This window comes from Xenopus laevis, chromosome 5S (assembly GCF_017654675.1).
Source record: "Xenopus laevis strain J_2021 chromosome 5S, Xenopus_laevis_v10.1, whole genome shotgun sequence".
NCBI lineage: Eukaryota > Metazoa > Chordata > Amphibia > Anura > Pipidae > Xenopus > Xenopus laevis.
Window position 1 is genome coordinate 83,243,477 of NC_054380.1, and position 27,052 is coordinate 83,270,528.

The 27,052-nt window shown below is 38.0% G+C and overlaps 1 protein-coding gene and 1 long non-coding RNA gene across 3 annotated transcripts in view; one reads left to right on the plus strand and one right to left on the minus strand.

The window, feature by feature from the left end:
• Positions 1-21,673, minus strand: part of fbxo9.S (F-box protein 9 S homeolog) — a 36,834-nt gene extending 15,161 nt beyond the window's left edge. Inside the window, exons 1-5 of one of the 2 annotated variants that reach the window (XM_041564730.1) lie at positions 21,551-21,673; positions 10,484-10,561; positions 7,084-7,242; positions 6,167-6,224; positions 2,383-2,476 (exon numbers count right to left, since the gene is read on the minus strand). In XM_041564730.1, coding sequence (XP_041420664.1) covers positions 2,383-2,476; positions 6,167-6,224; positions 7,084-7,242; positions 10,484-10,561; positions 21,551-21,598 — 437 coding nt within the window. In that variant the 5' untranslated portion in view covers positions 21,599-21,673. Of the gene's footprint in view, positions 1-2,382; positions 2,477-6,166; positions 6,225-7,083; positions 7,243-10,483; positions 10,562-14,623; positions 14,831-21,550 lie in introns of those variants that run through there. The other variant, XM_018265559.2, reaches the window with a different exon arrangement.
• Positions 14,716-25,626, plus strand: LOC108718018. Its single transcript, XR_001935951.2, has 4 exons — positions 14,716-14,852; positions 21,150-21,259; positions 21,569-22,983; positions 23,291-25,626. It is a non-coding gene; the product is annotated as an uncharacterized LOC108718018 (long non-coding RNA).
• Positions 25,627-27,052: the final 1,426 nt, after the last annotated feature.

Consider the following 27,052-nt stretch of genomic DNA (forward strand, 5'->3'; position numbering starts at 1 on the left):
TACTTACCCCCTCCATGCCAGCCGAATAGTGCCCAATGCTGGAGCTGTGACCCTGTCCTGACCGCTGGGACGGCCTCCGTAGAGTGGGATCCAGTAGTTACAGGGTAATGAGGGGAGCCTCAGCCTGCGGACCTCCGTGGAGCAGGAAGGCTCTAAAGGGCACAAAAATAAAAGCCCCCCCCCCCCCCACAAAGATTAGGACGATGTCGGCTGGGGGGGTTTTGGAAAGGTAACCCTGACCCCCTTTGTTGGCATGGTACATGAATTAATCTGTACTACTGCTCCCTGCCAGAGTAACCATCCTCCTTCTGAGGGCACTAAAGAAAAACTGAGGGTGGCAGGAAGTAGGCAGGGGATAAAGCCCAGTGCCGGAGGAGGAACTTCGTTAACGGTTTAGTGTCCATCCTCCAGCAACAGGATCCTTATTCCCATGGTGTCTGTGTCCCCTAATCGAGGCAAGAGAAAAGGAAAACTACCATTCGAATGGATAGAATACCTAAAATGGCAAAGACTCAGCCAATGGAATATCAAAGGAGCTTACCTGTGAGTACTGTTAAAATTAGAAGAGGCCTTTGTGAAGCCAAGCTATCAGCAAGAAGTTCCAAAAAAAGACATGCTGAAGAGGCTACAATTTTCAAAAAAAACATTGACTGGCCTGAAGAGAAATGGCACAACATTTTGTGGACTGATGAAAGCAAAATTGTGTTTTTTGGGTTTAGGGGCCACAGATCGGTTGTCAGACGACCCCCAAATACTAAATCCAAGTCACAGTACACTGTGAAGACAGTGAAGCATGGTGGCACACTATGGTCTTTATCACATACCAGGGATTGTGGATCAGTTTCAATACATCAAAATACTTGAAGAGGTCCTGTTGCCTTATACTGAAGAGGAAATGTCCTTAGAATGGGAGTTTCAACAAGAAAAACAACCACAAACACACCAGTAAACAAGCAACATCTTGGTTCTAGACCAACAAGATAGATGTTATGAAGTGGCCAGCCCAATCCCTGGACCTTAATCCAATAGAAAACTTGTGGGCGACATCAAAAATGCTGTTTCTGAGGCAAAACCAAGAAATGCAGAATAATTGTGGTATGTAACAGGTGTCAGAAGTTGGTCGACTTCATCAGGCCCGGATTTGTGGAAAGGCCATCTAGGCCTTGGCATAGGGCAGCAGGATTTTAGGGGGCGGTACGCTGCCCAACCACACCCACATTGGTTCAAAAACACTGAGGATGCGCTGGAGATACAATCATTTTTTAAATTTCCCGTGCGCCAATCCCCATTGCTCCAGTCCAGATGATGAAAATTTGCACGAATAAAGGGGAGGGGGACAGGGGTGACGAACGGCAGTGGGCTTAGGGGCGTCCACTATGTAAATCCGGCCCTGGACTTTATGCAACAAAGATGTGCAGCAGTTCTCAGAAACAGTGGTTATACATATAAATATCAGTTCAGTGATTCCAAGGAAAGAAAAATAGTGAAACAATATTCAGTTTATACAGTGAATGTTTGTAAAGGAGAATGCAGACACTGCTTTTTTTTTTTTTTTTTTTTTTAACAGCCTAATATTCCATTTTCTTCACTTTCTGTAAAGAAATAACACAAATGTGCTGATTTTTTTTAATGTTTTGATTTGGAATAGAATGTGCAGTGTTTCCAGTGCATTTGTGTATATGGAAATAAAAGCTATTATAAGGATTTTGAAATTTACACACTGCTATTATTCTGAACACTGTATAAGTTTAACTATTTAAAGTAAAATTATACACAAAACAAAGAATTGTCAGCTCTCAGTCTAACCCTCGCTGTAGTATTGACAAACTACTATATTTTACATGGATTGGACCAACCTACAATTATAAGTTGACTGGCTGCTACAGACGATATACAGCCATTATTTGCACATACAATAGAGGAAAAAGCTTCCAGTGCTCAAATTCAGCCTGTGTAAATCTCTTAAGATACATTTTACAAAAATCGGTAAAAAAGAGTGAGGTACTATCACCTCAACTTTAGTAAAATGTATTTAAAGGATTTACACAGGATGATTTCAAGCTGGACGTTAGTTCCCTATTTAAAGTAAAATTATATTGGCTTTTAAAATAAAATATTTGCAAAAGCAAAATGAAATGAAAATGAACAATATTTTTGAGAGAGTGATTCACAGTTTGTGTGAAGTATGAGTAGAAGCCTTTTTCGGAGTCAAGCCAGAAAGTCAGGACTTTTATATCATGCTCTGAAAAATATAGATTAAATAGTGCTGTAATTTGGAGATCCATCAGTCAGGTTATATTCCCTTAGATTTTATGTATTGTAACAGTAACACACAACTGAAAGATACAAATCTGTAATGTTTTATTCAGCCCTGGTACATACAAGTTTTTCCCGTCACCATCAGGAGACCAGGTGTAGTTAATTTTGAATTCAATGTCTGGCACAAGCTGCATTGCTTGACGGTAAAACTTGATAGCTGTAAAAATACCAAAAAGGGTAAAGGTTTTATGTGTTGCACAGAAAGAAGTCTCAATTGTTATCAACTAAAAATACAGGTAGCTAATTAACTAAGCATACATCATGCTGCTTGCCTAGCCTGTAGGAGACTTCTGTAGTTCTGCTGCTGCCCACATACTTCATTCCATCTGCCTTTGTTTATATATGGCTGCATGAAAGATTGGCAGTTAGTTAATTGCCACTGTCTGAATATACTGTAATATTTTGATGGCAACTCCACAGAGATAAGGAAATAAAATTGTTGCTAGTCAAGAGGTACACATGTTTTGATGGGAGTTAGGAAAATTAGTTGCCATAACATTAAATGGAAGCTCTCTCTGGAAGCTAAGATACACTGTGCTAAATCAGTCCCCGATAAATACTATAAATAATTCCCGACAACCCAGACCCCCTTACCCTTCCAAAAAGCACGTTTCACCTACAGCATTGTAGAGATCAAAAAGAAGTCAGAAATGGTTTGCACTGCTAGTTGTAGACATGAGAAGAGAACCCAAGCAGGAGAAACTCTGTTTAACTATTACATAACTTGGGTCCTATTGAAGTAAATTGCACAGAATCAGGCAAAATGACCTGAGATGGCTGCCTCCACACCAGTACTACAGCTAAAAATATATTTGTTATATCAGAATTAAAATAATGGTAGAGTGAATTATTTGCAATGTAAACCATGTAATTTAGAAATAAGACGTAAACCATAATTCATGACTGAATCCCCTTTTAAGCTTCTAAGCCTTTGACATTATAATCATACATTAAGTAAAACCAATTGGCTGGTTTTGCTTCCAATAAGGATTAATTATATCTTAGTTTGGATCAACTGAAACCAAATTATTGACTTTGCACATATCAGTTTGCAGTGACCCAAAAGGCATTATAATGCTAGAGGTTTCTGTTTCTATTACAGACAGAATTATTAAAAAGATTTTAAATATACTTGGAGGGTATAAAACTGAAGACGTTGGTTGTGCCTAATTGTCTTATCCCCAGATGATTATTATTAAGCGCTTTATGAGTCATCCCCCATAATAAAATGACCGGTGGGGTTAGTCTTATGTTATAGGAACAGCGACACAAAAAAAAAAAATGTTGTAAAGGAATTACAATATAATGTATTGCTAAAACTGGTGTGTTTGCTTTAGAAACACAACTATAGTTTATATAAACAAGCTGCTGTGTAGCCATGGGGGCAGCCATTCAAGTACAGGTTACACAGTAGATAACAGATAGGGTCTGAGGGATCCCTTTGTATACTGCAGAACTTATCTGTTATCAGTTGTGTATCCTGTGCCTTTTCTCTTTTTTCAGCTTTGAATGGCAGCCCCCATGGCTACACAGAAGCTTGTTTATATAAACTAATTTAGAGTTTCTGAAGAAAACACACCAGTTTTACCAGTGTGGTACGACAGTACATTTTATTTTCATTACTTTAAAATACTCATTTTTTGGTGCTGCTGTTCCTTTAAAGAAGGGATCCGCAGCCTTTAGAACCTATGAGCAACATTCAGAAGCAATAGGAGTTGGGGAGCAACACTAGCATGAAAAATGTTCCTGGGGTGCCAAATAAGGGTTGTCATTGGTTATTTAATAGCCCCTATGTGGATTGTCAACCTACATTAAAGGAGAACTAAAGTTAAAATACAAATACAGCTCAAAGTATTAGCCAGTATGTTAAGATCTGCTTACCAGAAGCTTTTCTACAAGCGAGTTTCCTTGTGAAATTATTCTAAAATCGAATTCCAAATTATTGGCAAGTAGATAGAAAGTATATCACATCAGTCTCTTAATAATCCCCATCTCAGGGCATGCACATGCGCACAACCATTCCCCTGTGCCCTGGGCATGTGCAATTGAATGGTTTCCCTGTGCAGCGAAGACATTCAAGTCACATGACACCCATCGTCATAATTATCAATGCTTGGTCCGTTCTAACTTTGTGCTTAAATCGTCGGTTAAACACATGAATAAATGGAATACTGATTATAGACCTCAGTTAGACAAAACACGCAGCCTTTTCTCCCCCTTCCTCCCCTGTTCGCAAATCGCAACACTATCTTGGAAGCGGAGCGTGAGAGTTTCTGTTACCATAGCGATGCAATGCTGTTCTAAACTCCCGCTCCGCTTACAAGATAGTGTTGCGAACAGGGGAAGAAAGGCTGCGTGCATTGTCTGACTAAGGTCTGTAATCAGTATTGCATTTTTTTATGTGTTTAACCAACGATTTTTCAACCACAGGGAAGACAGTGGAGATCTAAGTTTAATGGGGGAAGTGATGTATAGACTTACAAACATGGCGCCTGCTAAATTATTGAAATATAGATAAGTTTGGAACGTGAGTAGAGCTTTTAAAAGGCTCAGAGAGAAAATCTAACCCAGTGTTTCAGGACAGGGGGTAATTGCTAACATTTTGGGATAGTTTTGTAATTTTGCCTTTCCTTCTCCTTTAAGAGACTGTTTGGCAGTGCACCTGGTTTTTATACAACCAAAACTTGCCTCCAAGCTAGGAATTTAAGAAATAAGCAAATGCTTTGAGACCACTGGGAGCAACATCCAAGGGATTGGAGAACAACATGTTGTTCACGAGCTACTGGTTGGGTATCACTGTTGAAAGGAACAGTTAAACAAAAAAAATAAAAGTGTTGTAAAGGAATGACAATATAATGTAGTAGTGCCCTGTATTGGTAAAACTAGTGTGTTTGCTTTAGAAACACAGCTATAGTTGATAAACAAGCTGCTGTGTATCCATGGGGGCAGACATTCAAGCACAGGTTACACATTAGATAACAGATAAGTTCTGAAGAATCCCATTGTATGCTACAGTGCTTATCTGTTATCTGCTGGGTATCCTGTGCCTTTTCCATGTTTTTTTCAGCTTGGAATGACTGCCCCCATGGCTAAACAGCAGCTTTTTTATATTAACTATATTAGAGTTTCTGAAGCAACCACACAAGTTGTACCAGTGCAGGGCAGCAGTATTTTATATTTTCATTACTTTATAACGCTTTCAGTTTTTGGTGTTACTGTTCCTTTAACAACCTTGGCAGGATATCAGGATTATCTGATGTGACAATGGACATCTTGGGTTGGTGGAAGACCCTTTTTTAGACTGAACGTATGTTGATCCAAATTACAGAAAAAAGTCCTATATCTGGAAAAACCCCAGGTCCCAAGCATTCCGTATCTTAGATCCCATACCTTTAATGACAAAACTGAAGCCTCACAGTTTGGTTATAGGGGTCAGTGACCCTAATAATTGGATATAATTTTTAGTTGCAGGTTGAAAAGGGGCAGAATATGAGGGCTAATAATTAAGACAACATTAAGGGGCAAATGTATCAAAATGTATCAAAATGTGAGATTAGAACTCACCACAGAAAAAAAAAAACTCATTCCTGTGGGACTTTTAAAAGCATATTAATCAAATGAACTCCATTGATAAATACGATTTTAAAAATCCCATAGGAATGAATAGAAAGTATGTTTTTCTCTGATGAGTTCTAATCTCACATTTTGATAAACCTGCCTCTAAAAATTGAGAATAAGTGTCTCAGTATGGTTCCTTCAATAACATACTGAAAGTTTATAAAAAGGGGAACTACCCTTTAAGCACCAAAATGTAAAAAAAAATTAAAAAAGAAAAAGTAGCCAATACCTTCGTAAAGAGCTCCATTTTCTTCCTCCTCTGCCGCCTTAAGAAAAAGTTCTCTCGCCTGAATAGGTTAAAAAAGGAAAAAATATTTTAATTTAAAAGGCAAATCCAAAAATCACGAAAATAAAACTAATTTGCAGAATACCATTGCACAGTGTAATAAAATATTAGAGTACACAAATGTCAGTCCATAAATGCAAAGGTGCAGCTAATAGACACTGATGTGACTATGCAGAAGAACAGGTATGGGTCCTGTTAGCTAGAATGTTCAGGACTTGGGGTTTTCCAGATAACAGATTTTTCTGTAATTTGGATCTACTAGAGAATCGTGTAAACATCAAGTAAAACCAATAGGTTGGTTTTGCTTCCAATAAGGATTAATTACATCTTAGTTTGGATCAAGTACAATCTACTGCTTTATTATTACAGAGAAAACGGAAATCACTTTTAAAAATCTGGATTAATTGCATAAAATGGAGTCTATGGGAGATGGCATTTCTGCAACTCGTGAGATTTCTGGATAACGGGTTTCCGCATAACAGAACCCATACCTGTACTGCATTTTTACAGGACAATATTTTCATTACTTTTTGCTGCTAGCACTTAAGTTTTACAAATTAGGCCATATCTGTGCAATCCCCGTAATTGGTAATTCTAAATCTACCCGTGGGGGTCATTTATCAACACTGCGCAGTAACCCATGGCAACCCATCAAATTACTACATTCATTGTTCTACCTGCAGCTGGATTTCAAAAGCTAATCACTGATTGGTTGCTATAGGTAACTACCCACTGGCAAATTTGCCCAGTGTTGATAAATGAGCCCCCACATGTATTTACCACTTGATTTATTGTTTAACTTATAATTATAGCTTTTCTGGCAAAAAGTTTAAACCTGTGAGCATAATTTGTATAGTTACCTTCTCCTCTTTTGCCAATTCTTGCTTTGCTTTGGTTTCTGATACTTTTCCTACTGGCCCTCTAGCTGCTGCATAAATAGGTCGATTTGCAAGCCCTCCAGAGCTCAATCCTGGTGTAAGTTCAGACATCCAACGAGCTCTGAACATCTGCAGCTCTTCCTGAAAGACAGTATATTCAGTATGAATTACATGGAAAATCACGTAACTCGCTGTGAGTAACAAATAGTGAACACATTTTAATTTAGCCGTTAGCAACAAGCCCACTGGCATTTCAGTTGTAGTGCTGCTCTGTGCATTTATTAGGCCTTCACACTTTTTTATATTGTTAATAGAAAGCGAGTGCTGAAAATTTATGTACAAATGATTTCGTTTTATTGGTCCAGATCTGGGGGTTTTCTTATCTACTCCAGTCTACCCAAATGCTTTACAGACTTAATTGTATATTATTTTATTACATGATAAGCTCCACAATATTGGCTTCAATCTGAACTTTGTGTGAAGTATGTTGATCACCACTTAGTGCAAAGTAGCGGTGTATCTTTCTATGACTGATATGCCTTTTTGGTCATCACCACCTGTTACTTTATATTAGCATGGGCATACTCCCAAAGAGAAGAAAACTATTTTTAAAGGAGAACTAAACCCTAAAACAAGAATAGGACTAAAAATGCAATTTTATATACTGGACTTATTGCACCAGCCTAAAGTTTCAGCCTCTCAATAGCAGCAACGATCCAGGACTTCAAACTTGTCACAAGGGGTCACCATCTTGGAAAGTGTCTACGACACTCACATGCTCAGTGGGCTCTGAGCTGCTATTGAGAAGTTAAGCTTAGGGTCATCGCAAAGTTCCAAGCAGAAAATGAGGCTTATCTGTAATTGTAGGGATGCTACAGGGCTGCTTATTAAATTCTGAAGCTAGTTGCACTGGTTTCTGTGCTGACATGTAGTAATTATCTGTATACATTTCTAATCAGCCTAATATTGTGATATTTATATTCTATGTGTACTTTATATTGTGAGTCTGTCCCTAAGCTCAGTAAGTGACAGCGGCGCAGAGCATGTGCAGTGAATTAGCAGAAAAGAAGATGGGGGACTGCTGGGGGCACAGATCTTTACTGCAAAAAGGCTGTGGTTGCCTCTGGTTTGTATAGAAACCCCAAAACTTATTTCTACTACTTTAGTTAAAGGGATACTGTCATGGGAAAAAACATTTTTTTTCAAAATGAATCAGTTAATAGTGCTGCTCCAGTAGAATTCTGCACTGAAATCCATTTCTCAAAAGAGAAAACAGATTTTTTTATGTTCAATATATAATGCCAGAAAGCATTTCTCTCCTAAAGTGCAGGCACAAGTCACATGACCAGGGGCACCTGGGAAATTGACAAAATGTCTAGGTCCATGTCAGATTTCAAAATTGAATATTAAAAAATCTGTTTGCTCTTTTGAGAGATGGATTTCAGTGCAGAATTTTGCTGGAGTAGCACTATTAACTGATGTGTTTTGAAAAAAACATGTTTTCCAATGACAGGATCCCTTTAAGCTTTACTTCACCTTTAATAATAATTGATGACGCATGTGCAATAACAATTGCTTACTAGCAACCACATCAAACTACTGTACTTAAGAAACATACCATTATTTCCAGAGGTCTACAAACAAACCATCACATAAAATAGCCAAGCAAAAGAATAAAATAAAATTTTTATTGAAACTCAAGGAGGACAGGTACAGTGGTGGAGGCCTGAAATGAAAGTGGTTAAAAATGTTTTATTTTTTTTCTCCTGGTTTTCTCCCAACCAAACTTTGGGGACCTGAATAGTGTGTAGTGATTTTAAAGGCAGTTTCTCCATTGTTTTACGATGTGTATGCAATGTACAGTGCAGCTGACTGAGCTGTAGAATATTTTGGAAGAGGATAACTACGCAAACACAAGAACACTTACTCACAAACAATACCTAGTCACTATTAACAGACATGATCTGCACTAGTTCTTTTTTTTGTTGCCAAAACCTTTCCTCATAAAATGCTCACAAACCACCATGCGTAACATCACCCTTGTATATAATGTAAATGTATTTACTTTATTGCTTAACCCGACCTGACCCAAACAAACACCAGACACTAAAGAGTCTTATCAACATCAAAGTCTTATCAAGCAAACTACACAGGGTGATGTCTGTTTCTATCAAAATTAAGACTTTACAGCAAAAAGACAACAACATTAAGGGTTGGGGCAGAACGGCAGATTTAGTCGCCTAGTGACTAATCGCCTCTTCTGCGGGACGACAATCTCCCCGAACTTCCGCCTGCCTTCCGTCTGCTTGAATGAAAAATCGCCTGCGCTAATACAGTTATGGAGCTTCGATTTCCGAAGTAGCCTCACAAGGAAACTTCGGGCGACTTCGGAAAATGAAGCGCTGCGAGTGTATTAGCGCAGGCGATTCTTCATTCAAGCAGACGGAAGGCAGTTTGGGGAGATTGTTGCCCCGCAGAAGAGTCAATTAGTCACCAGGCAACTAAATCTCCCCGTATCTGCCCCACCAAAAATTAAAGTGAACATATAATGTAGCGTTTCCCTGCACTGGTACCACTGGTGTGTTTGCTTCAGAAACAGTTTGTATAACAAACTGCTGTGCAGACATTGGGGCAGCCAAAGTTGAAAAAAAGGGATAAAAGGCACAGGATACACAGCAGATAATAGATAGGCTCCACAGTATACAATGAGATTCTTCATAACTTATCTGCTGTTGTGTCCTGCACTTGAATGGCTGCCCCCATAGCTACACAGCAGCTCATTTATATAAACTATAGCTGTGTTTCTGAAGCAAACACACCAGTTGTACCAGTGCAGGGTAACTGAAGTAATGCAGGCCAAGAATTCACTTCTCCTATGCGGATTGATGTTCCTGCACCTGGAAACATTGCCTGCATTTGGGTGTGAAATGCAAAATCTCACTTTTCTGTGCTGAAATCCACCGCATCTGCCTGCCCCCAAGTGGAGGCAATGTTTTCAGGTGCAGGCACATTGATCAGCAGCAGAGGAGTGGATTCTTCAGCTGTATTTCTCCACAGGCCGCAAGACGAATGGTGTTGAACTAGTTTACATCAAATAGAACACAAGTTTTTTCTCAGCAGACATTGCCTTCTACCCTGAATGTATGTGCAAGACAGCAAGACCCTTCTCTCTTAGAACCCCCTCAAAAAAAAAAGAAAAAAAAAGAAGCAAAGAATTAATTAACATGAGCTTGTAATTTTTGAATACCATATTAAATGTGAACATAATTTGTACAATGTATACAGATTACATGCTCTACATCTACAACTTAAAAATGTGTAAATGCAAAGCAAAATAGTAAAAACTGGAATATTTAAGTTTACCAACTAGAATATCATTCACCTGAAGATTTGTTTCTCCAGGTCTCGCATTTTCATTAGACATCAGGCTGTCTGTATAAGAATCCTCATCACCTTCCGCCTAAAAAAAAAAAAAAATTTTGATAAAAGAAGCAAAACACATGTCTAGTCTTGATTCATCCACAGTATAATATTTAAACCACTCTGACTGCCGGACATCTCAGAAAACATTTGTTTGGATTCACTGATTGTACATTGAAAAATGAGTTCTATTTTATGGAAATCTCATAACTACAAGAAAATTTACATAACTCAATCTAACATGCTACAGGAAACAAATATGGCAGGCAATAAGTCAAATAAGTAATTAGTAAACCAAAATTAGTTTTTTGTAATCTGCAAAGCTCAGGTCAAGACTCAAAGCCTGATCCAACCTTGTCCATCTTTGTGGATTAATTTTACAGAAGCTTTTATAATTGCGCACTTTTGGAAATTCAGCACACGCTGTAGTTGCAGAAGCACACAGTTCTGCCGGAGCTGCTATAAAAAGTGTTGTATTGTAGCGGCAAGATTGGAACAGGGTTCGAAGGACAATACCTCAGTTACACCCAGTTACATTTTCATCCAGTTACATTTTCATCCCACACATGATTACAGTTATTCTCTGTGGAGAATCCAGTTCTACTGAGCACTTGTGCAATTTACATTATTTTTATTCACTTCTGAGATAGTATGTGGCCCCTATGCACAACCCAGGTACATACCAGTATGATTGGAGAGATTGATGCCTTTAATATGGCGTATAATCCAGACTCCCACAAATCAAGAAAATTGTTGGCAATAAAAAAGTTGTGGAGATCACAAGCATGAAAGCATTTTTAATGCAAGTCCACATTGTCAATTAGTCTCAGTTTGCTTTACCTTTAAATTATCAGGGCCTGGTGCATGGCAAGAAAACATTACCCTGGTGTTTTCAAACAGAGAAATGTTCTGTGACACTTGGGTAAGATGTGCCTGCCCTTATAGCTCGTGGCTGAATTGAAGCAAATTGTACTAATACTATTTCTGCATAGTATTAAATGCACACAATTTAAAACTACCTAAATAAATATTTAAGATTAAAGCACAGATTCTGGTTTATTTTGCAGTATGTGAGCTCAGCATAATTGTCTGCAGACATTCAGGAGCCTATTTACAAACATTCAAACAGCTTTTTTTCCCCCACGAATCTCAAAAAATGTGTGGTTTTCCTGGATTTCTTTAAAACTCTAAAAATTCAATATTTATTAAGTGTAAAAACCACAAAAAACTCTAATTAAAAAAATTCACCAGGTAAAAGTTGTTGTCGTATAAAAATCAATGGGAGTTGGCTGATCCTATTCAACCTTTTTTAATCAATTTGGAATTATATAGGTTTCGTCATTACATTATATTGCCATTCCTTTAAAACACTTTCATGGTTTGGTGTTACTGTTCATGTAATAAACTTTTCAATTATCTGCTTGTTTGAACTGTTGGACTCTGCAGAGGGTCAAAACACTGAGCAAAATAAATCTTTGCAAAACACACAGACAACCAGTTTCAAAGAAAGTTTGGGCACCCTTTGCCGAATTAGGTATTTAATTAATGTAGCATAAAAACATAATGTGAGAATATGGACAAAATATACAGGACAAGCAAAAATTTGGCTTTCTATTTTCTATGTGTGACCGTAAGTTAATATTGAAGTGTAAAGTGTCTGGGGGGGGGGGTCGCCGACCCTGTAAACTGTTGATACATTTCTTATCTTTGTCCCTGCTGAGCAGAATCTCTGGGTTTCATTACAGGCAGCTGTCAGAATTGATACAATAGTTACTAAAACGCCAGAGATGCTGCTGAGAAATGTACCAACTCAATGTTGAAAAATTGTAACAGTTTAGGGTCTGCACCTGAATTACTGAGCTGCCAGACTGAAACACCAGACACGAACATTCAACTTTAAAAACTTAGATTTTGGAAAAACAGTAAAAAAAAAAGAATGGAAATGAATTGGAAAAAAAATCTTTATTTCTGGGGAACAATCTAAAAACAACTGAATTGAAAGTGTTTGGAAGGTGAACAAACCCTTTAACGATTACAACTGGTGCAACGAAAAAGGATATGGACATTCTGTTTATACCACATTGTATCTATAAAAGTAGCCATGTCATACATTTTTTTTTTGTTAAGAAATGGATTTTGTTACATTTTTGCTACATAGCATCATTTTTGATCTGGCCTTTATTTGTCAGACAGTATTCTCTCTACTTACCTGTAGAGGGCGTTTTGTAAAATAGTATAAAACTGTATGACCTAAAGTGATCAGTAACTTGAGAAAGGGCTGTGTTTGGGCCTGAAACGTTGTTGCTTGTTGGGCTTTTTAAATTGATCCAACGGATGGTGCTGTGAGTGACATCTATTAATGCTGTATCAGTGGGTTGAAGTGAACAGCTCTACACGTTCACCCTATTCATTTTCTTCCATGAATGTTTGGGGAGTGTTGACCATTTGAAATTTTTCAACCTAATGAGGTAGAGCCATATCGGGGGGGGGGGGGACGACTTTAGAGTTTAAGAAATGGCCATATGGCTCTTATAATCAGTCAGCCAAGTGACATAAGGCTAAATTATTATCTATTCTTATTTGCTATTTTCCTCCGACATATCTGAATGGTGATGGTAAAGAAACGTCTTGATGTATTATTTGAAAGAGTTTGTCATCCAATTAAAGCACTGTTATATGAACACCAAGCTGAGAACAAAGATAACATTATTGAATACTACAAGTAAGGAAACCTCTCTATTACCACTGTATATTTCTATAATAGACACCTCTGTACCTTAAAAAGCCAGTCATCTTTGATGCAAGACATCTGCCAGAATGACAGCTAGATGTAATCTTTATCATGTTTTCCCCGTTTACTTGCACTAATCAAACTGTCAACACGCTAATGAGATAGGTATTGCAAATACACACACTCATATTTTATATATATATATATATATATATATATATATATATATATATATATATATATATATATATATATATATATATATATATATATATATATATATATATATATATATATATATCACACCCTCATTGCACCCCCGCCTAATGGTTTTAAAAAATAGTGGTGAGCACAACTCTCCAGGATTCGGTTCGGGATTCAGCTGAATCCTTCTGCCTGGCCGAACCAAATCCTAATTTGCATATGCAAATTAGGGGTGGGAGGGAAATCGTGTGACTTTTTGTCACAAAACAAGGAAGTAATAAAGGTTTTTCTCTTCCCACCCCTATATTTCTGTTAATAAATTCTTATTTTATTTTAAGTCCTGAGAGTGCGGATCCTTCCTCACAGGTCTTATCCAAGGTGACAAAATAGTGTTTATAAGATAGGCTAGAGGGCTAGCCGAAACGTTAGCAGTTTTTTGCTGAATAAACACCATTGCGTTGACCTTCTTTCCTGATACGATTTAGCCACTGAAAAAAATATTAAGCCCCTGGCCCAACTAATAGGTGGGTGCGAAATGCGTAGGGCGGATGGAGATGCAAATATACATTTTTAACTTTGTATAAATAAAAGATATTTTTTAACAAATTTTCACTGGTATAAATAAAAGGTATTTTTTTAAAAATTTTCCCTGGTATAAATAAAAGATATTTTTTAACAAATTTTCACGGGTCGTGTGGATCCGTTTGAGTGCCAGTCGGCCCTGCTTCTTCTTCAAATCCTAAATCGTACCGCTCCCTGAAGCTGGGGGGTCTGGGGCTGGTGAACCCAGACCACATTTACTACTTGGTGAGTCATTTACAATATATTCTGGGGCACCTTGTTTTTCCCAAACTACTCCAACAATACAACACCCACCCATAAACTGCAAAAAAAAACCCATTACATAGTAAACACAGCTGTCGAATATAGTGGCAGATTCTGGGAAATGCATGAAGACTTTATAGGTGCGCCAACAGGTTGTACGTAACACGTGAGCATGTTTCCGCTGAGGCGATTGGAGGGTCAGGCTCACGTGACCATATTTTTATACATATATAGTTTCCTTTGGCCACCAGCATAATAACAAATTGCAGAATATTACGAGCTAAAACTTCTATGCACATACAACACACGCGTACTCTCTGACAGAATAATGGGAGGGGTTACCATTGTGGGCGGGTCACGTCTTCTCGGGGCTCAGTACAGTTCTCGGTCGGAGAAACGCAGGACACAACGGGAGTCAGAGCGGGACCTGCGAACGGCGGCCATTGCTGAGCGGCGAGACACGGGCTCCAAACTGGAGGAGCCGCCAAGAACTGCACAGGTCACCGCACCACAAGCAAAAATGGTAGAGATACCGGAACCACAGAGAGGAGAATGTTGAAGAGTGGCGCAGGTATCTAGAAGACTATTGCATGCTGGGGTAGCGGAAGGAGGCGGGGAGGCGAGAATAGTAACCAGAGTAATTGAATAACAGGAAGAAAAGTGAAACACCGGAACAAGAGAGACTGATGCTGAAGGAAAACTCTATTAGAGACTAGACTCAACTGAGAGAGATGGTGGCCTTGACTTCTCCTGGCCGGATCAGGTGGCCATTAGAAAGAGTCTGTTGCTTCCCATATCCCACAGTTATAAATAAAGCCTGCTTTTTATTCTGCTGAACCCCTATCCCCCATTGGCTTCACAAGATTTTAAGGGGTTGTAGTCATTTTCCCTGGATCCCATCGTCTATTATTCCTGACTAGTATTTAAGTCTTCACAACTTTAATGGGATTGGTAGAAAACTGCTTTAGTTTCTACTTAGCAGTTATATGGCAGTGTCTTTAGTGTACCATTTAAAGGAGAAGGAAAGCTACAGAAGCATTTAATTGCCAATAGATTAGCTGCAATAGTACAAGTTAGAATGCTATATTTATTCTGTAGAATGTTTTACCATACCTGAACAAAAAAACTCTAGAAGCTCACTGTTTGTTGAGGATAGCAGCTGCAGTATTAGCTTGGTGTGACATCACTTCCAGCCTGAGTCTCTCCCTGCTCACTTATAGCTCTTGCCTCAGATTACAGCAGAGAAGGGGGGGGGGAGAGAGGAGCAAACCGAGCATGCTCACGCTTGGGGCAAGTAGGTTTAAGCTGAAGGCAGGAAGTCTAATACAAAAGCCCATGTGTACACAATAGAAGGAAAGAAATAATGTGTTTATTTTAAAAGAGGACTCCGAGCAGCACTACTTTGAGGGTTTACTGGTATATTTAGGTGGACCTTTCTGATAAGACTTACTTAGTTTTAACCTTTCCTTCTCCTTTAAGATAGGAAAATCAGGGAAATTTGATAAAGTAAGATATTTTATAAGTACTGAAAGCATATAAGCACAGGAGTCTTTAACTTCACAATCTTTACTGTCTTAATAGCAAGGGTTAATTAGTGTTACACTATGGGGGTCATGTGCATGACACCTATTTGATGTGCAGACTGATTGCACTTGGCTATTTACAGGCACAACCATGGCACAGTATACATTTGGTTAGTATTTTAACCTCTTTATTTCACTAATAATAACATTCAATCAGCCATTTTTGGGACCATCAGGACAATATTTTCATTTAAAATCAGGGAAATGCACCCATTGAAATGCATTATAAATTGATGGGATTCCTTTTCAAATTAAACATGAAACCCAATTTTTATTTATTAAAACATTCATAACCATTACAAAGGTATTTTAAAATTGTCACTGTCTATCGTATTCTGCCTGGCACTTTCCATTCAGCACTCCCAAGATGTCACTGCTCTTCTCTCATTCTCTCTCCCTTCTCACCATCTAATTGTGTAGCCAGTGCATGGGTAACAGGTCCCCCCATTCTGATGCATAAACAAGATTTTGACTTGATGCAAATCTTGCCTAATAACGGTGCTGATAAAATGGCACCCACCTGCTTGTTGTGATTGTATAATTTCAAGACTTAAGGTTACAAGATTTTAATTTATATAGTGTACACTGATTTTATTTTGCCTGAGAAATACAATAGAAAAAGGTTTAGGATTATTTTTAGGGGTGACCTGTCCCCTGTTAACAGTGAAGTCAGGGTTATACCCTATATGAAGGAAGGTTGCTTTATACAAAATGCTGCACTTTTGTCTTGCCATTGGGAATGAGTGTCATTGTACCACCAATGTGAAGGCATTTTACAAATCGGCAAAAATCCCTGTGAATGTGCTGTCTTCCACCTATAGACTTCCCGTTTATCTGAAGTGTGCTTTTATTACAGGAATTGTTCAGTGTAAAAAATGGGCAAATAGGCTCTGTAAGATAAAAAAAACAAAAACATGTTTCTAATATAGTTAGTTAGCCAAAAATGTAATGTATAAAGGGCAGGAGTGACTGGATGTGTAACATATTAGCCAGAACACTACTTCCTGCTTTGCAGCTCTCTTGATTTCCACTGATTGGTTACCAGGCAGTAAACAATCGGTGAAGTGAGAGAGGGTCACATGGATCATAACTGTTTACTTTTGAATCTGAGCTGCATGCTAATGATCAATTGCAAACTCACTGAACAGTAATGTCCCATGTGGGCCCCCTTACTGTCGCTGACTAACTAAAGAGTTAGAGAGCTGAAAAGCAGGAAGTTGTGTTCTGTTCTGTTAGACATCCAGTCACTCCAGCCTTTATAGATTACATCTCTAACTATATTAGAAACATTTTTTATTTTGCACAGCCTATTTACCCATTTTTTACTTTTACAATGAACTGTTCCTTTAAGATAATTACACAGATGTGCTCATCTGGTGAGGGCTTATGTGCTGTTCCAAATCAGTCAATTGTTTGTCTCCTGGTTAATGAACGACTCATAATGGAGGCCTATGTCAACTGGTTAGGAACATGCTACATCAATAAGCCAATTCAGTTATTGCCCAGTGCAGTTTTCTCACCTGCATGGTAGAGAGCTGGCTGATTCGCCGGCATATATCAGATAGGCAAGCTGTAATAATAGGCCAATAAACTGCATTCAGTCTGGAGGGGTCTGATTGGCAGCTTATGTCTGCCCATGTATAGAATACAAATGATTCAGTACTTACAGATTAATTCGGTCTAATTCCAGTCATGGCCCTTTTGCTTGCATAAAAATGAAAATCTTTCCTGAAGGTATAATGTCATTGGCATACAAAATGTTTCTTTTATTCCCTCATTAATTTCTATAGTTTTGCAGTATACACAGCACTTTACATTATTACATTAATAAACCCCTATTTAACAGGATTCTTAAATTAAAAAAGGGCCACAAAATGATACAGTGAGATTTCAGGGTCCTAATTGTATGGGCATACAACATTTTCCTAATGTGTTGTTTTGGAAAAAATGTTTTTCTTTTTTGCAAAATCTTATTAGCACTTTGTTGCGTTTGCGTTAGAGGAATTCATTTCCTGGTACCTATGTGACTGCCAGTTAGTTTTCTTTTTAAAAACACAATTAGAACCTGTCTTACTAGTGTTGTGCCAGTTTTATGTCCAGCAGCCTGTTAGCTTTGCTGTAATGTTTGTGTTTGGCAGATTTACTCTGTTCTTTTGGTTTTGGCCAATCACTTTTATGGATTGTAAATTATATTGTAAATCCAATTTTGTTGCTTAGTGAGAATGTGCCTAACAAACAGTTTTAATCAGGGGAGTTTTGCCACACAAGGAGACTGTACAAATAAATTACCCATTAAAAGTGACCCAGTAGCATTAGTCCTACATCAAATTTGAGTGTTTTTAAGTAATGAATAAAGGATAAATTGTTGCCCTGCACTTGTAAAAATTGAGAGCTTGCTTCAGAAAGATTATTATAGTTTATATAAACAAGCTGCTGTGCAGCCATGGAGGCAGCCATTCAAGCACAAGACAAATAATAGTTAACAGAAAAGTTGTGTAGAATCGCATTGAATTTTCCACAGGACATATTGGTTATCAGCTGTGCATCTCCTTTTATAGCTTTGAATGGCTGCCTTTCATGGCTACACAGCAACTTGTGTATGTAAACTATAGTAGTGTTTCTGAAGCATAAGAACCAGTTTTGCCTAGTGCAGGCCACCATTTGTGGATGTTACTGTTCTAAAGCTTTTATGCATTGTGGTTCTGTCCCACCTCAATTCAACCACAGCCATTTAGCAGTGAAGACCTGTGAATATGGCCCAGTAGCTCCCTGTCTTCTTTTCACAACATGCGCTCTGTGCAGCTGTTTGTTACCTGAGCTTAGGGACTATCTCACAATACACATCATATCTAGAATATAAATGTCACAGTACATGGCTGATTAGTACACACACACAATATGAATTTCAAACAAGTCCTAAGAGTAGGTGAAGAAAACATAGTTAAGCAAAAAATGTATTGGAAAAAAAAAATAATGATCCAATAACATCTGCGTGTGGCAAAAGTAAGTGAATCATGCTCTCAGTATTTGGTGGACCCCCTTGTGCAGCAATAACTGCAAATAAAAGTTGGCGGTAACTGTTGATCAGTCCTTCACATCGACTTTTAGCTCATTCCTCCATACAGAACAGCTTCAGCTCTTGGATATTGGTTTCTTCATATGAACCACTCATTTTAGGTAATTCCACAATATTTCAATTAGGTTAAAGGGATACTGTCATGGGGAAAAAACATTTTTTCAAAATTAATCGGTTAATAGTGTTGCGCCAGCAGAATTCGGCATTGAAATCCATTTCTCAAAAGAGCAAACAGATTTTTTTATATTCAATTTTGAAATCTGACATGGGGCTAGACATATTGTCAATTTCCCAGCTGCCCCAAGTCATGTAACTTGTGCTCTGATAAACTTCAATCACTCTTTACTGCTGTACTGCAAGTTGGAGTGATATCACCCCCCTCCCTTTCCCCCCCCCAGCAGCCAAACAAAAGAACAATGGGAAGGTAACCAGATAACCGTTCCTTAACACAAGATAACAGCTGCCTGGTAGATCTAAGAACAACTCTCAATAGTAAAAACCCATGTCTCACTGAGACACATTCAGTTACATTGAGAAGGAAAAACAGCAGCCTGCCAGAAAGCATTTCTCTCCTAAAGTGCAGGCACAAGTCACATGACCTGGGGCAGCTGGGAAATTGACAAAATGTCTAGCCCCATGTCATATTTCAAAATTGAATATAAAAAAAATCTGTCTGCTCTTTTGAGAAATGGATTTCAGTGCAGAATTCTGCTGGAGCAGCACTATTAACTGATTCATTTTGAAAAATATTTTTTTTCCCATGACAGTATCCCTTTAAAAACATTAGCAAGTAGGGGGATACCCACACAGCATGTGTTCCTGTTTTAGTGCTTGATTATACTCACAGACGTTCACAATAAAAGCTTGCACATCAAAGTTGGACTTTTTTCTCCCAGATCCTTCTGGGTGGCATGTGCAGAAAACGTTTTTAAAACAGCTTTAATAAATATATTGCACTTACAAATTTTCTCTTTAAAAACGCCTTTTTAAAACCAAAACGCACAGCGTCTTTTCTCTTGTGGACCAGTATTTGGAGCGTGCGTGATTTCTCCGTGGCGTGATTTTGCCTGTGCTTGGATCACCGTAGCGTTCCCTCAGTCCAACTGCGCATGTGCAGGTTTATTAAAGGCACATGCCACTCTTATTGTTTGTCCACAAGGAAGGATCTGGGAGAAAAAAAGTCCAACTTTTGCAAGCTTTTATTGTGAACGTCTGTGAGTATAATCAAGCACTAAAACAGGAACACAAGCTGTGTGGGTATCCCCCTACTTGCTAATGTTTTTAAAGTCTTTAAAGCCTCTATCTCATATCTAGCACATGCGCACTTTAAATTTGATGATGATTGAAGTTTGTATCACTCACACTAAACTTTTTGTATTTAACAATGAGCTACTCACTGATAGTGTGTGGATGTAATCACTCTGAGGTGTAATTATACCTAAGAACGCTACACTATAAGCTTCTTCTTGTTTTTTTTCTCCATATCCTCGTTTGAGGTACGATCGGCGACTTTCTTCTGGAACTTTTGATTGTGTTTTTGGGGTTTGAGAGGACCTTCGCTGTTGCTGAACTGGAGAAAACAATTGGTTTGAAACTTCTAATTGCATTTTTGTACATTCACAATGTGGCACCACTAATTAAATTTTATATGTAAGACAAAGAGACGCTGGATCACCATCATTTCCTTTTTTTTGTGAAAGAAGTGAAAATTCAGACCAGATTTTTACTCTTGAAATTGCAAAAGACATCAATGTTCAACACGATCCAAATAAATAGGGCTCTTATTGAAAAAATGTTCTGACATTTCCATTAGTAATGTTTTTTACACTTACTACTCCAATTGCTATTCCTGGAAACAGATTTTTATGCAGAACTAAAACTCCTTCTGGAAGGGCCATAGGGAGTATTGTAGACCTGCAACATTTTAAAAAATATACTGTCATTACACAATTACCTCTTGAATGTCTTACTCCTAAAACTGCTTTTTATATTTGCCTACTAACACTTAACAGCTTCTTATTTACCAAGTGTTCAACACATACTATGTACCACTAGATTATTCAGTTTATTAATACAACATCAAAAAGTTTACATTTTTTGTGTGATATGCTAATGCTAGAACACGACTGTTATAAACATATGTAATCTGTACATCTCCAGCATGTTATCTGCTGTTAGCAACACATGCATTTTCTTTTCTGTCTTTAAGGTCAGAAAGGAAGGAACGACTTTCTGGTTATCTGCCTGCCTTTTTGAAAAAAGACATGGGCCGCATTGGACAGAAGGTGCTTTAAGCTCCACTTACAGATCCAACTCCCAGTAAGTAAACAAAAGTATATATTTTAAGACCAATTTATACTTTGGTTGTACTATTAACTTTTTTTTTGTCTTCTCACATATATGCAAACATTCCCAGATGTGCCCACTTTCCCTTTGTTCAGACTCACACATACATTTTAATGTCTGGTGTTATTGGTTCTGAAAATAACCTTTTCCTCAAGCTCTATAAAATGAAGTCCATCATTACTTTTCTTGCAAAGGGATTTACAAAACTGTTGAATGTAAGAGCTCACTGATGCATGCATTTTCATTAAACTAATATATACTTACTGTCCTCTTCCCGTCTAGATTTTGGATCCCTGAACTCTGTTGGGTCATTCTACGTTGTTTCACTTAACCTTCCAAATCAACACCGAGGCTGACATCCAAACCAGCTCCTCCTGTGCTTCCTGTTCATGGAATAACAGACTGGCTGTCCAAATATGGAGGGCACAGATAGTGAAACAGCACTTTTTTGCACATTCAGTGCCAACCATGCATTTCATTAACGCTACGGCAGTGAAGCTGGCTACATTTCTATGGAGCCGGAGAAAGATAATTTGGCTAGTTTTCTAGCTTATGGCTTGCTCTTTAATCAAATTGAAAAATGTGTTCAGACTCTATTTTATTATTTCCGTTAAGGCGTTTAGCAGCTGTCTTTACATTTCATGCATTGTCTGAGCTGTTTCCACTAAAATAGCAAATTGCCTTAGAAGTCTTAAAAGAATAATTGAAGTATTATATTCAAACTGATTGGTTGCAGTAGGAAAATACTTTGATCAGGGTAATTTTCCTTTTGAGTTTCTGCTCTACATCGGTGGCCTAGATCAGAAATGCAGATCTTTCTATATATGTTATAGACAACATGTCACACTGCTGTGATTGAGCCCTTGCATCATGTCTTTCTCTCTCCCATCATTCAGCCACTACAACAACACTTTATTGAAGCTTGCTCTTTACTAGAGGGCTACATACTTGTGCCTTAAAGTACTAAAATACAACATTACAAACCAAGCCAGGCTCGTCTTGTGTAAAATAAATACATATTTGTCTAAATGATAAGTAAGGCTATGATTTAGTTTTTGTATTATTTATACATGCATTTTTCTAAAGAAAATGGTAAAACAACTATTGAAGCATATAATCCCTGCTTTGCTTTGTTAGGTTTTTGACAGTTTAAGTATTACTTATGTATAGAAAAGACATATAATAGATATTAATTTATTAATTTATATTAATTTATATTAAAGGTGCTTAAAAAAAGTAGCAGCCAGTTGCAGGTTTATTTGTTTTGCTATGTGACTTTTTGGTAGAGCTAGCTGCCTGACAAGACCTCCTCTTTGGATTCCCTGCAATGCTGTTTATTGTAGTAGTGATGGAGTTGTCCATTGGCCCAGTATATTATGCTTTTATATAGAGAAAAGAACCTTACTAAATGAATGCCTGTACAGAGTATGAGTGTACATACTATCACAATACATAATTTGATAATTGAATATTATAGAATTTTTTATATATTCAAGCCCATGTTGATAGTTATTCAAACTGTCTGCAGATGACTAGTCCTTGTTTATTACAGAGGTGGAAATTTGACCCTGTGCCTCTGGTGCATTTGGCAGAATGAGAAACAAAGAATGTCTGGTTGACTCTGCATTTCAAGCGAGGCCCCGGAAATTCTTGATGTTTATCTACATGAAACGCAGCCAGCAGCATTTTATGAACAGGTATCCCTGCCTACACTTAATACATTTTATTGTATGGTAACTATTTTTTTGCATTTCAGGGAAAGCCAAATATTATACCAAAAACGAATATTCCTTACAAAGGGTACAACTGTCTACTACTACTCTACTCCAAGTAGTGCTAGCTAATTGTTAATGGTTTGCAGTTATTTGAGTAACACAATACCTATCAACACTGATTTGATAGAAAGGTTCCGATCTAAACTAAACGATAAAGAAGAGTTCATTGTAAAGGGGGGTTAAACAAATGTACAGACTACTGATGAACTTCATTTTCTTCCTCCCACAGTTGCCTTGAAGAAGCTGGAAAACAAAATTTATTTTGGTTTCACAGCTTGTCGTGTTTTCTAAAAGAGATATCAAAACCATAGATGTGAATTAAGAAATAACAGGCAATAGGTATGGTAACAAGTCTTATTCATTCAGCTCCATGAAAATGGAGGTGTACTTTCCCGTAATCATTTATGCAGCAGCTTTCTGTACACGTGTCCCGTGACATGTTTCTAAGACCATGATTTTTAGTTAATTGAATATTTACCTAATTTCTCTTTGCGGTTTAAATGATTCAGATGCTGGTTTTGGATATTCTGCTTTTCATTACGTTCTCATGTTTTATTTTTTTACATAGCAGATTATGTTTATCTACTTATTAAAGTGACTCCCAGACACATTACCTCACGTTTAGTACAGTAGCAAAGTCTGCCATTATACTGCCATCAGGGGCGATCCTGCCCAATTTGCCACCCCAAGACGGCCTTAGTTTTTGCCGCCCCCCCCCCCCGCCTCTCACCTTCAGCGTTGGACGGGTCAACGTCGCTAGTGCAGAGAGCGCAATTGCACTCTCTGCACAAGAAGAGCCAAATTTCCGGGTTGCTGCCCCTGGCAACCAGGGGGACGCTGCCGTCTGAGCAAGTGCATCAACTCGCCTCATTGGCGGAGCGCCCCTGAGCGCCATTGAAATTCCACATTACTTTGTTAAAGGATAAATATATCTTGTATTAGTTTTAGGAAATAAAAACTAATAATGCTTTTAGCACCTGTAGGCATCTGAAGGCATTTTGTCTGTGGCTCTTCCAACGCATGTATTGCTGAGACAAAACATCGGAAATTGTCTCTTAAGATATCATGTGTAGTGTCCTTAATATAATATTTCAGTAGGCAACTTGGCAAGTTACACAATATAGTGCAATTGTGGATAGTGGTATAAATGCACAACTGTAATGTACACATGTTATCCTTGAAAAAGGACCAAATGTGAGCCGAAATGTCAGATTTATGTACTTAATAAAATCAATTATCGAAACAAAGAATTGGAGTGCGGGTCTTTACACCAAATCTGTATATGAAACTATTTGACCCACAACATGTTGATGCAAATCCGGTTCTCAGAGTGCACACACACACCTCATGTAAAATGGTACAGTGCCTGGGTGCAAAGCTGTAAAAATAGTATGCAGGCTCAATGGAAGCTCGCATACACAAGACTTATGCAGAAAAAAGGTGTTTATTGAACAAAAAAGAACTGACGTTTCTGCTAGATCCCTAGCCTTTCTGAAAGTGCCCAAGTGTAAAAGCAGCAACCATTTTAAAACACCAGTGGGTGGAAGGGAGCATAAGTGACGTCACAAAAACAACATTGACGTAGGAACTAATTACAGAACGTGTAAACATCCATAAAAACAATTTAAAAAGGCAAAACAAAGAAATCAATAATAAACAGAGTATCGATAGCATATTAGTGACAATCAGGAAGTGTATATACAATGTTGCAATAAGTACTGATTAGCTGATCATATCAGCAGACCGTTTGAAATCCGGAGCAACGTGTTAAAGACAAATACATTATGTTACCTTATAATTAATATCATAGATCATGTCGCCCTGTAATGTCAGACAGTGGGATATGTGGTCAGAGGTTCTAAGACACCCTAAATATATATTAAACAAGACATCGTGGCTGTCAGATATTTGTGTAGCGTCAGGACCATTAAGCTAGAAGGAGGATATAGAGAAGTGTAGTAACGGAAAATACCCATAGGTAAGTTTCATGTAGATGGTTTCTTGTGGCCGTGTGAGTATAGAGGCGGGGGAAGCGCCATGTCACTGCCAGAGGAATCTGCATCCAGAGTCGGTGTGGTTCCCTCAATAGGTGGCAATGTTCGGGAACCGTATCGGATGTAGGGCCACCAGGTGGGTGCATGTTGGTTTGTGGCAGGGAGACGGGTCAGTACTGTGTCGCTAAGGGACAATGACATGGCAACATATACCGTACACTAATTTGTTAACTACTGTATTATGGTTGTTACAAATCTTCTAACCGTTCCAAGACATACTGTGTTGCATTTATGTTTTTTACTAGTTTATTTCACTTTTCAATAAAAAAAACCCCATTAAACTGTAGATTTAATGCTCATAAAATTCATATTCATAAAATTACTGTTTTCAGATTATAAAAATGGTTTCCTTGTACCTGTCAGTTCATAAAGTATGCTGCAGATTTCATTCACACCTGTACTTCCTGTTTTGTCAATGGTCATTTTTTTTCCCCCCACAAAATAAAAATATTTTCCAGGTGGCTGTGAATGTTCTATGGCTGTAGGTTTATTTTGTTTTTTTCAAAGTCTTTGGGGGTGTATGCACTTCTTCTTGTTCAGCAAGATGGATTCTGGGAACATAAGTGATACAGCTAAAACTAAAAATGTACCCTTCTCCTTTAAGTAAAATGTATATAGTATATATAATTAAACACTACTATTGCATCATTCAATAAGCACAAATACCTGTAGCAAAATAATATATAACTCTAATAACTACACCATGCTGTAATAAATGTATGTTTCCCTAAGGGATTAATTTAGCCTGTAGAATCTTGTATTTATTCATCTGCTTTATGTCATCCAGACACTGTAGAATGCAAGTCCCACAAGACCAGGCAGCTATTTAGGTAAATATGACACTCCACCCTTTATAATGATTCAACACACTCCTACACCTTCACTTTATAACTATCATAAGTCGTATCAGGAGCCGAAGAACCTTCCCAAAATTAGGTTTGATAATATCCTTGGGGGCAATGGCGCATGGTAAGATTTGTTGCCTGTGGTTAAATCTGTACTAGCCGAAGCAACAAATTACATTGCGAAATCCAAAGGAAGGTATTTTCAAATCAAATCCCAAAAGCACATTTGCCAGTGTCACGGATACGGTACTTCCAGCCGCACGTGACTTTAGATGTGGCTATCAGGGGTCACTCAGTCTCTTGCACACAGGTTAGACTAACACAAAAGCACCCCAAACCAACACCCACAAAATTAATTCGCTGCCATCATCTATCATTAACCAGCAATAGAAACCTAATGTGAATATTCCCCTGCTCTCTCTAACAGGCAATAACTCACACTACACCAATGCATTAAACACTCTCTCACTATAGTTAGTTAGTTCCTACTGATTCATAGCATACCAAGGGTTAATCAGCATACAGACTAGTGATTCAGCATGCAGAGGGTTAAGGCTCACAGGTATACACTTTCAGGCTAGGTTTGTTTAAAGCACCAAAGACAAAGTTATAAAGTAATCTCTTTAATATTATAAAAGGTATAACAGTGCAATTAACAAAAGGATTTTACAAAAAGAGACATACATTCAATAATAAAATTATAAACAGTTTATAAAATAAAAGTAAACTATGGAAAACCTATACTTAACTCCAAAGGTATAGAATTCCTGGTCCTGGAGGCAAGGGGAAACAAATGGCATAACTTCCAATCGCAATTGGTCCTCCTACGTATATCCAAATCTTAGTCAGAAGAGCTGACTATCAGTGATTTCAGGGCATCAGGTAACTGCACACTCCCCCCCTCCCTCAGGAATGTAAGGGGGCGTGGCCTAGCAGGACACAGATTGAGTTTTTATGACCTCCTGTGAGTAGGAACTGGACCAAGAATATAATGACCATAACTCCCTATAGGAACATAGGAGAGAGATGATATTACAGTATATTCATTGGTTATTAATTCTCTTATGGATTCCATAGATACTAAACATCAAT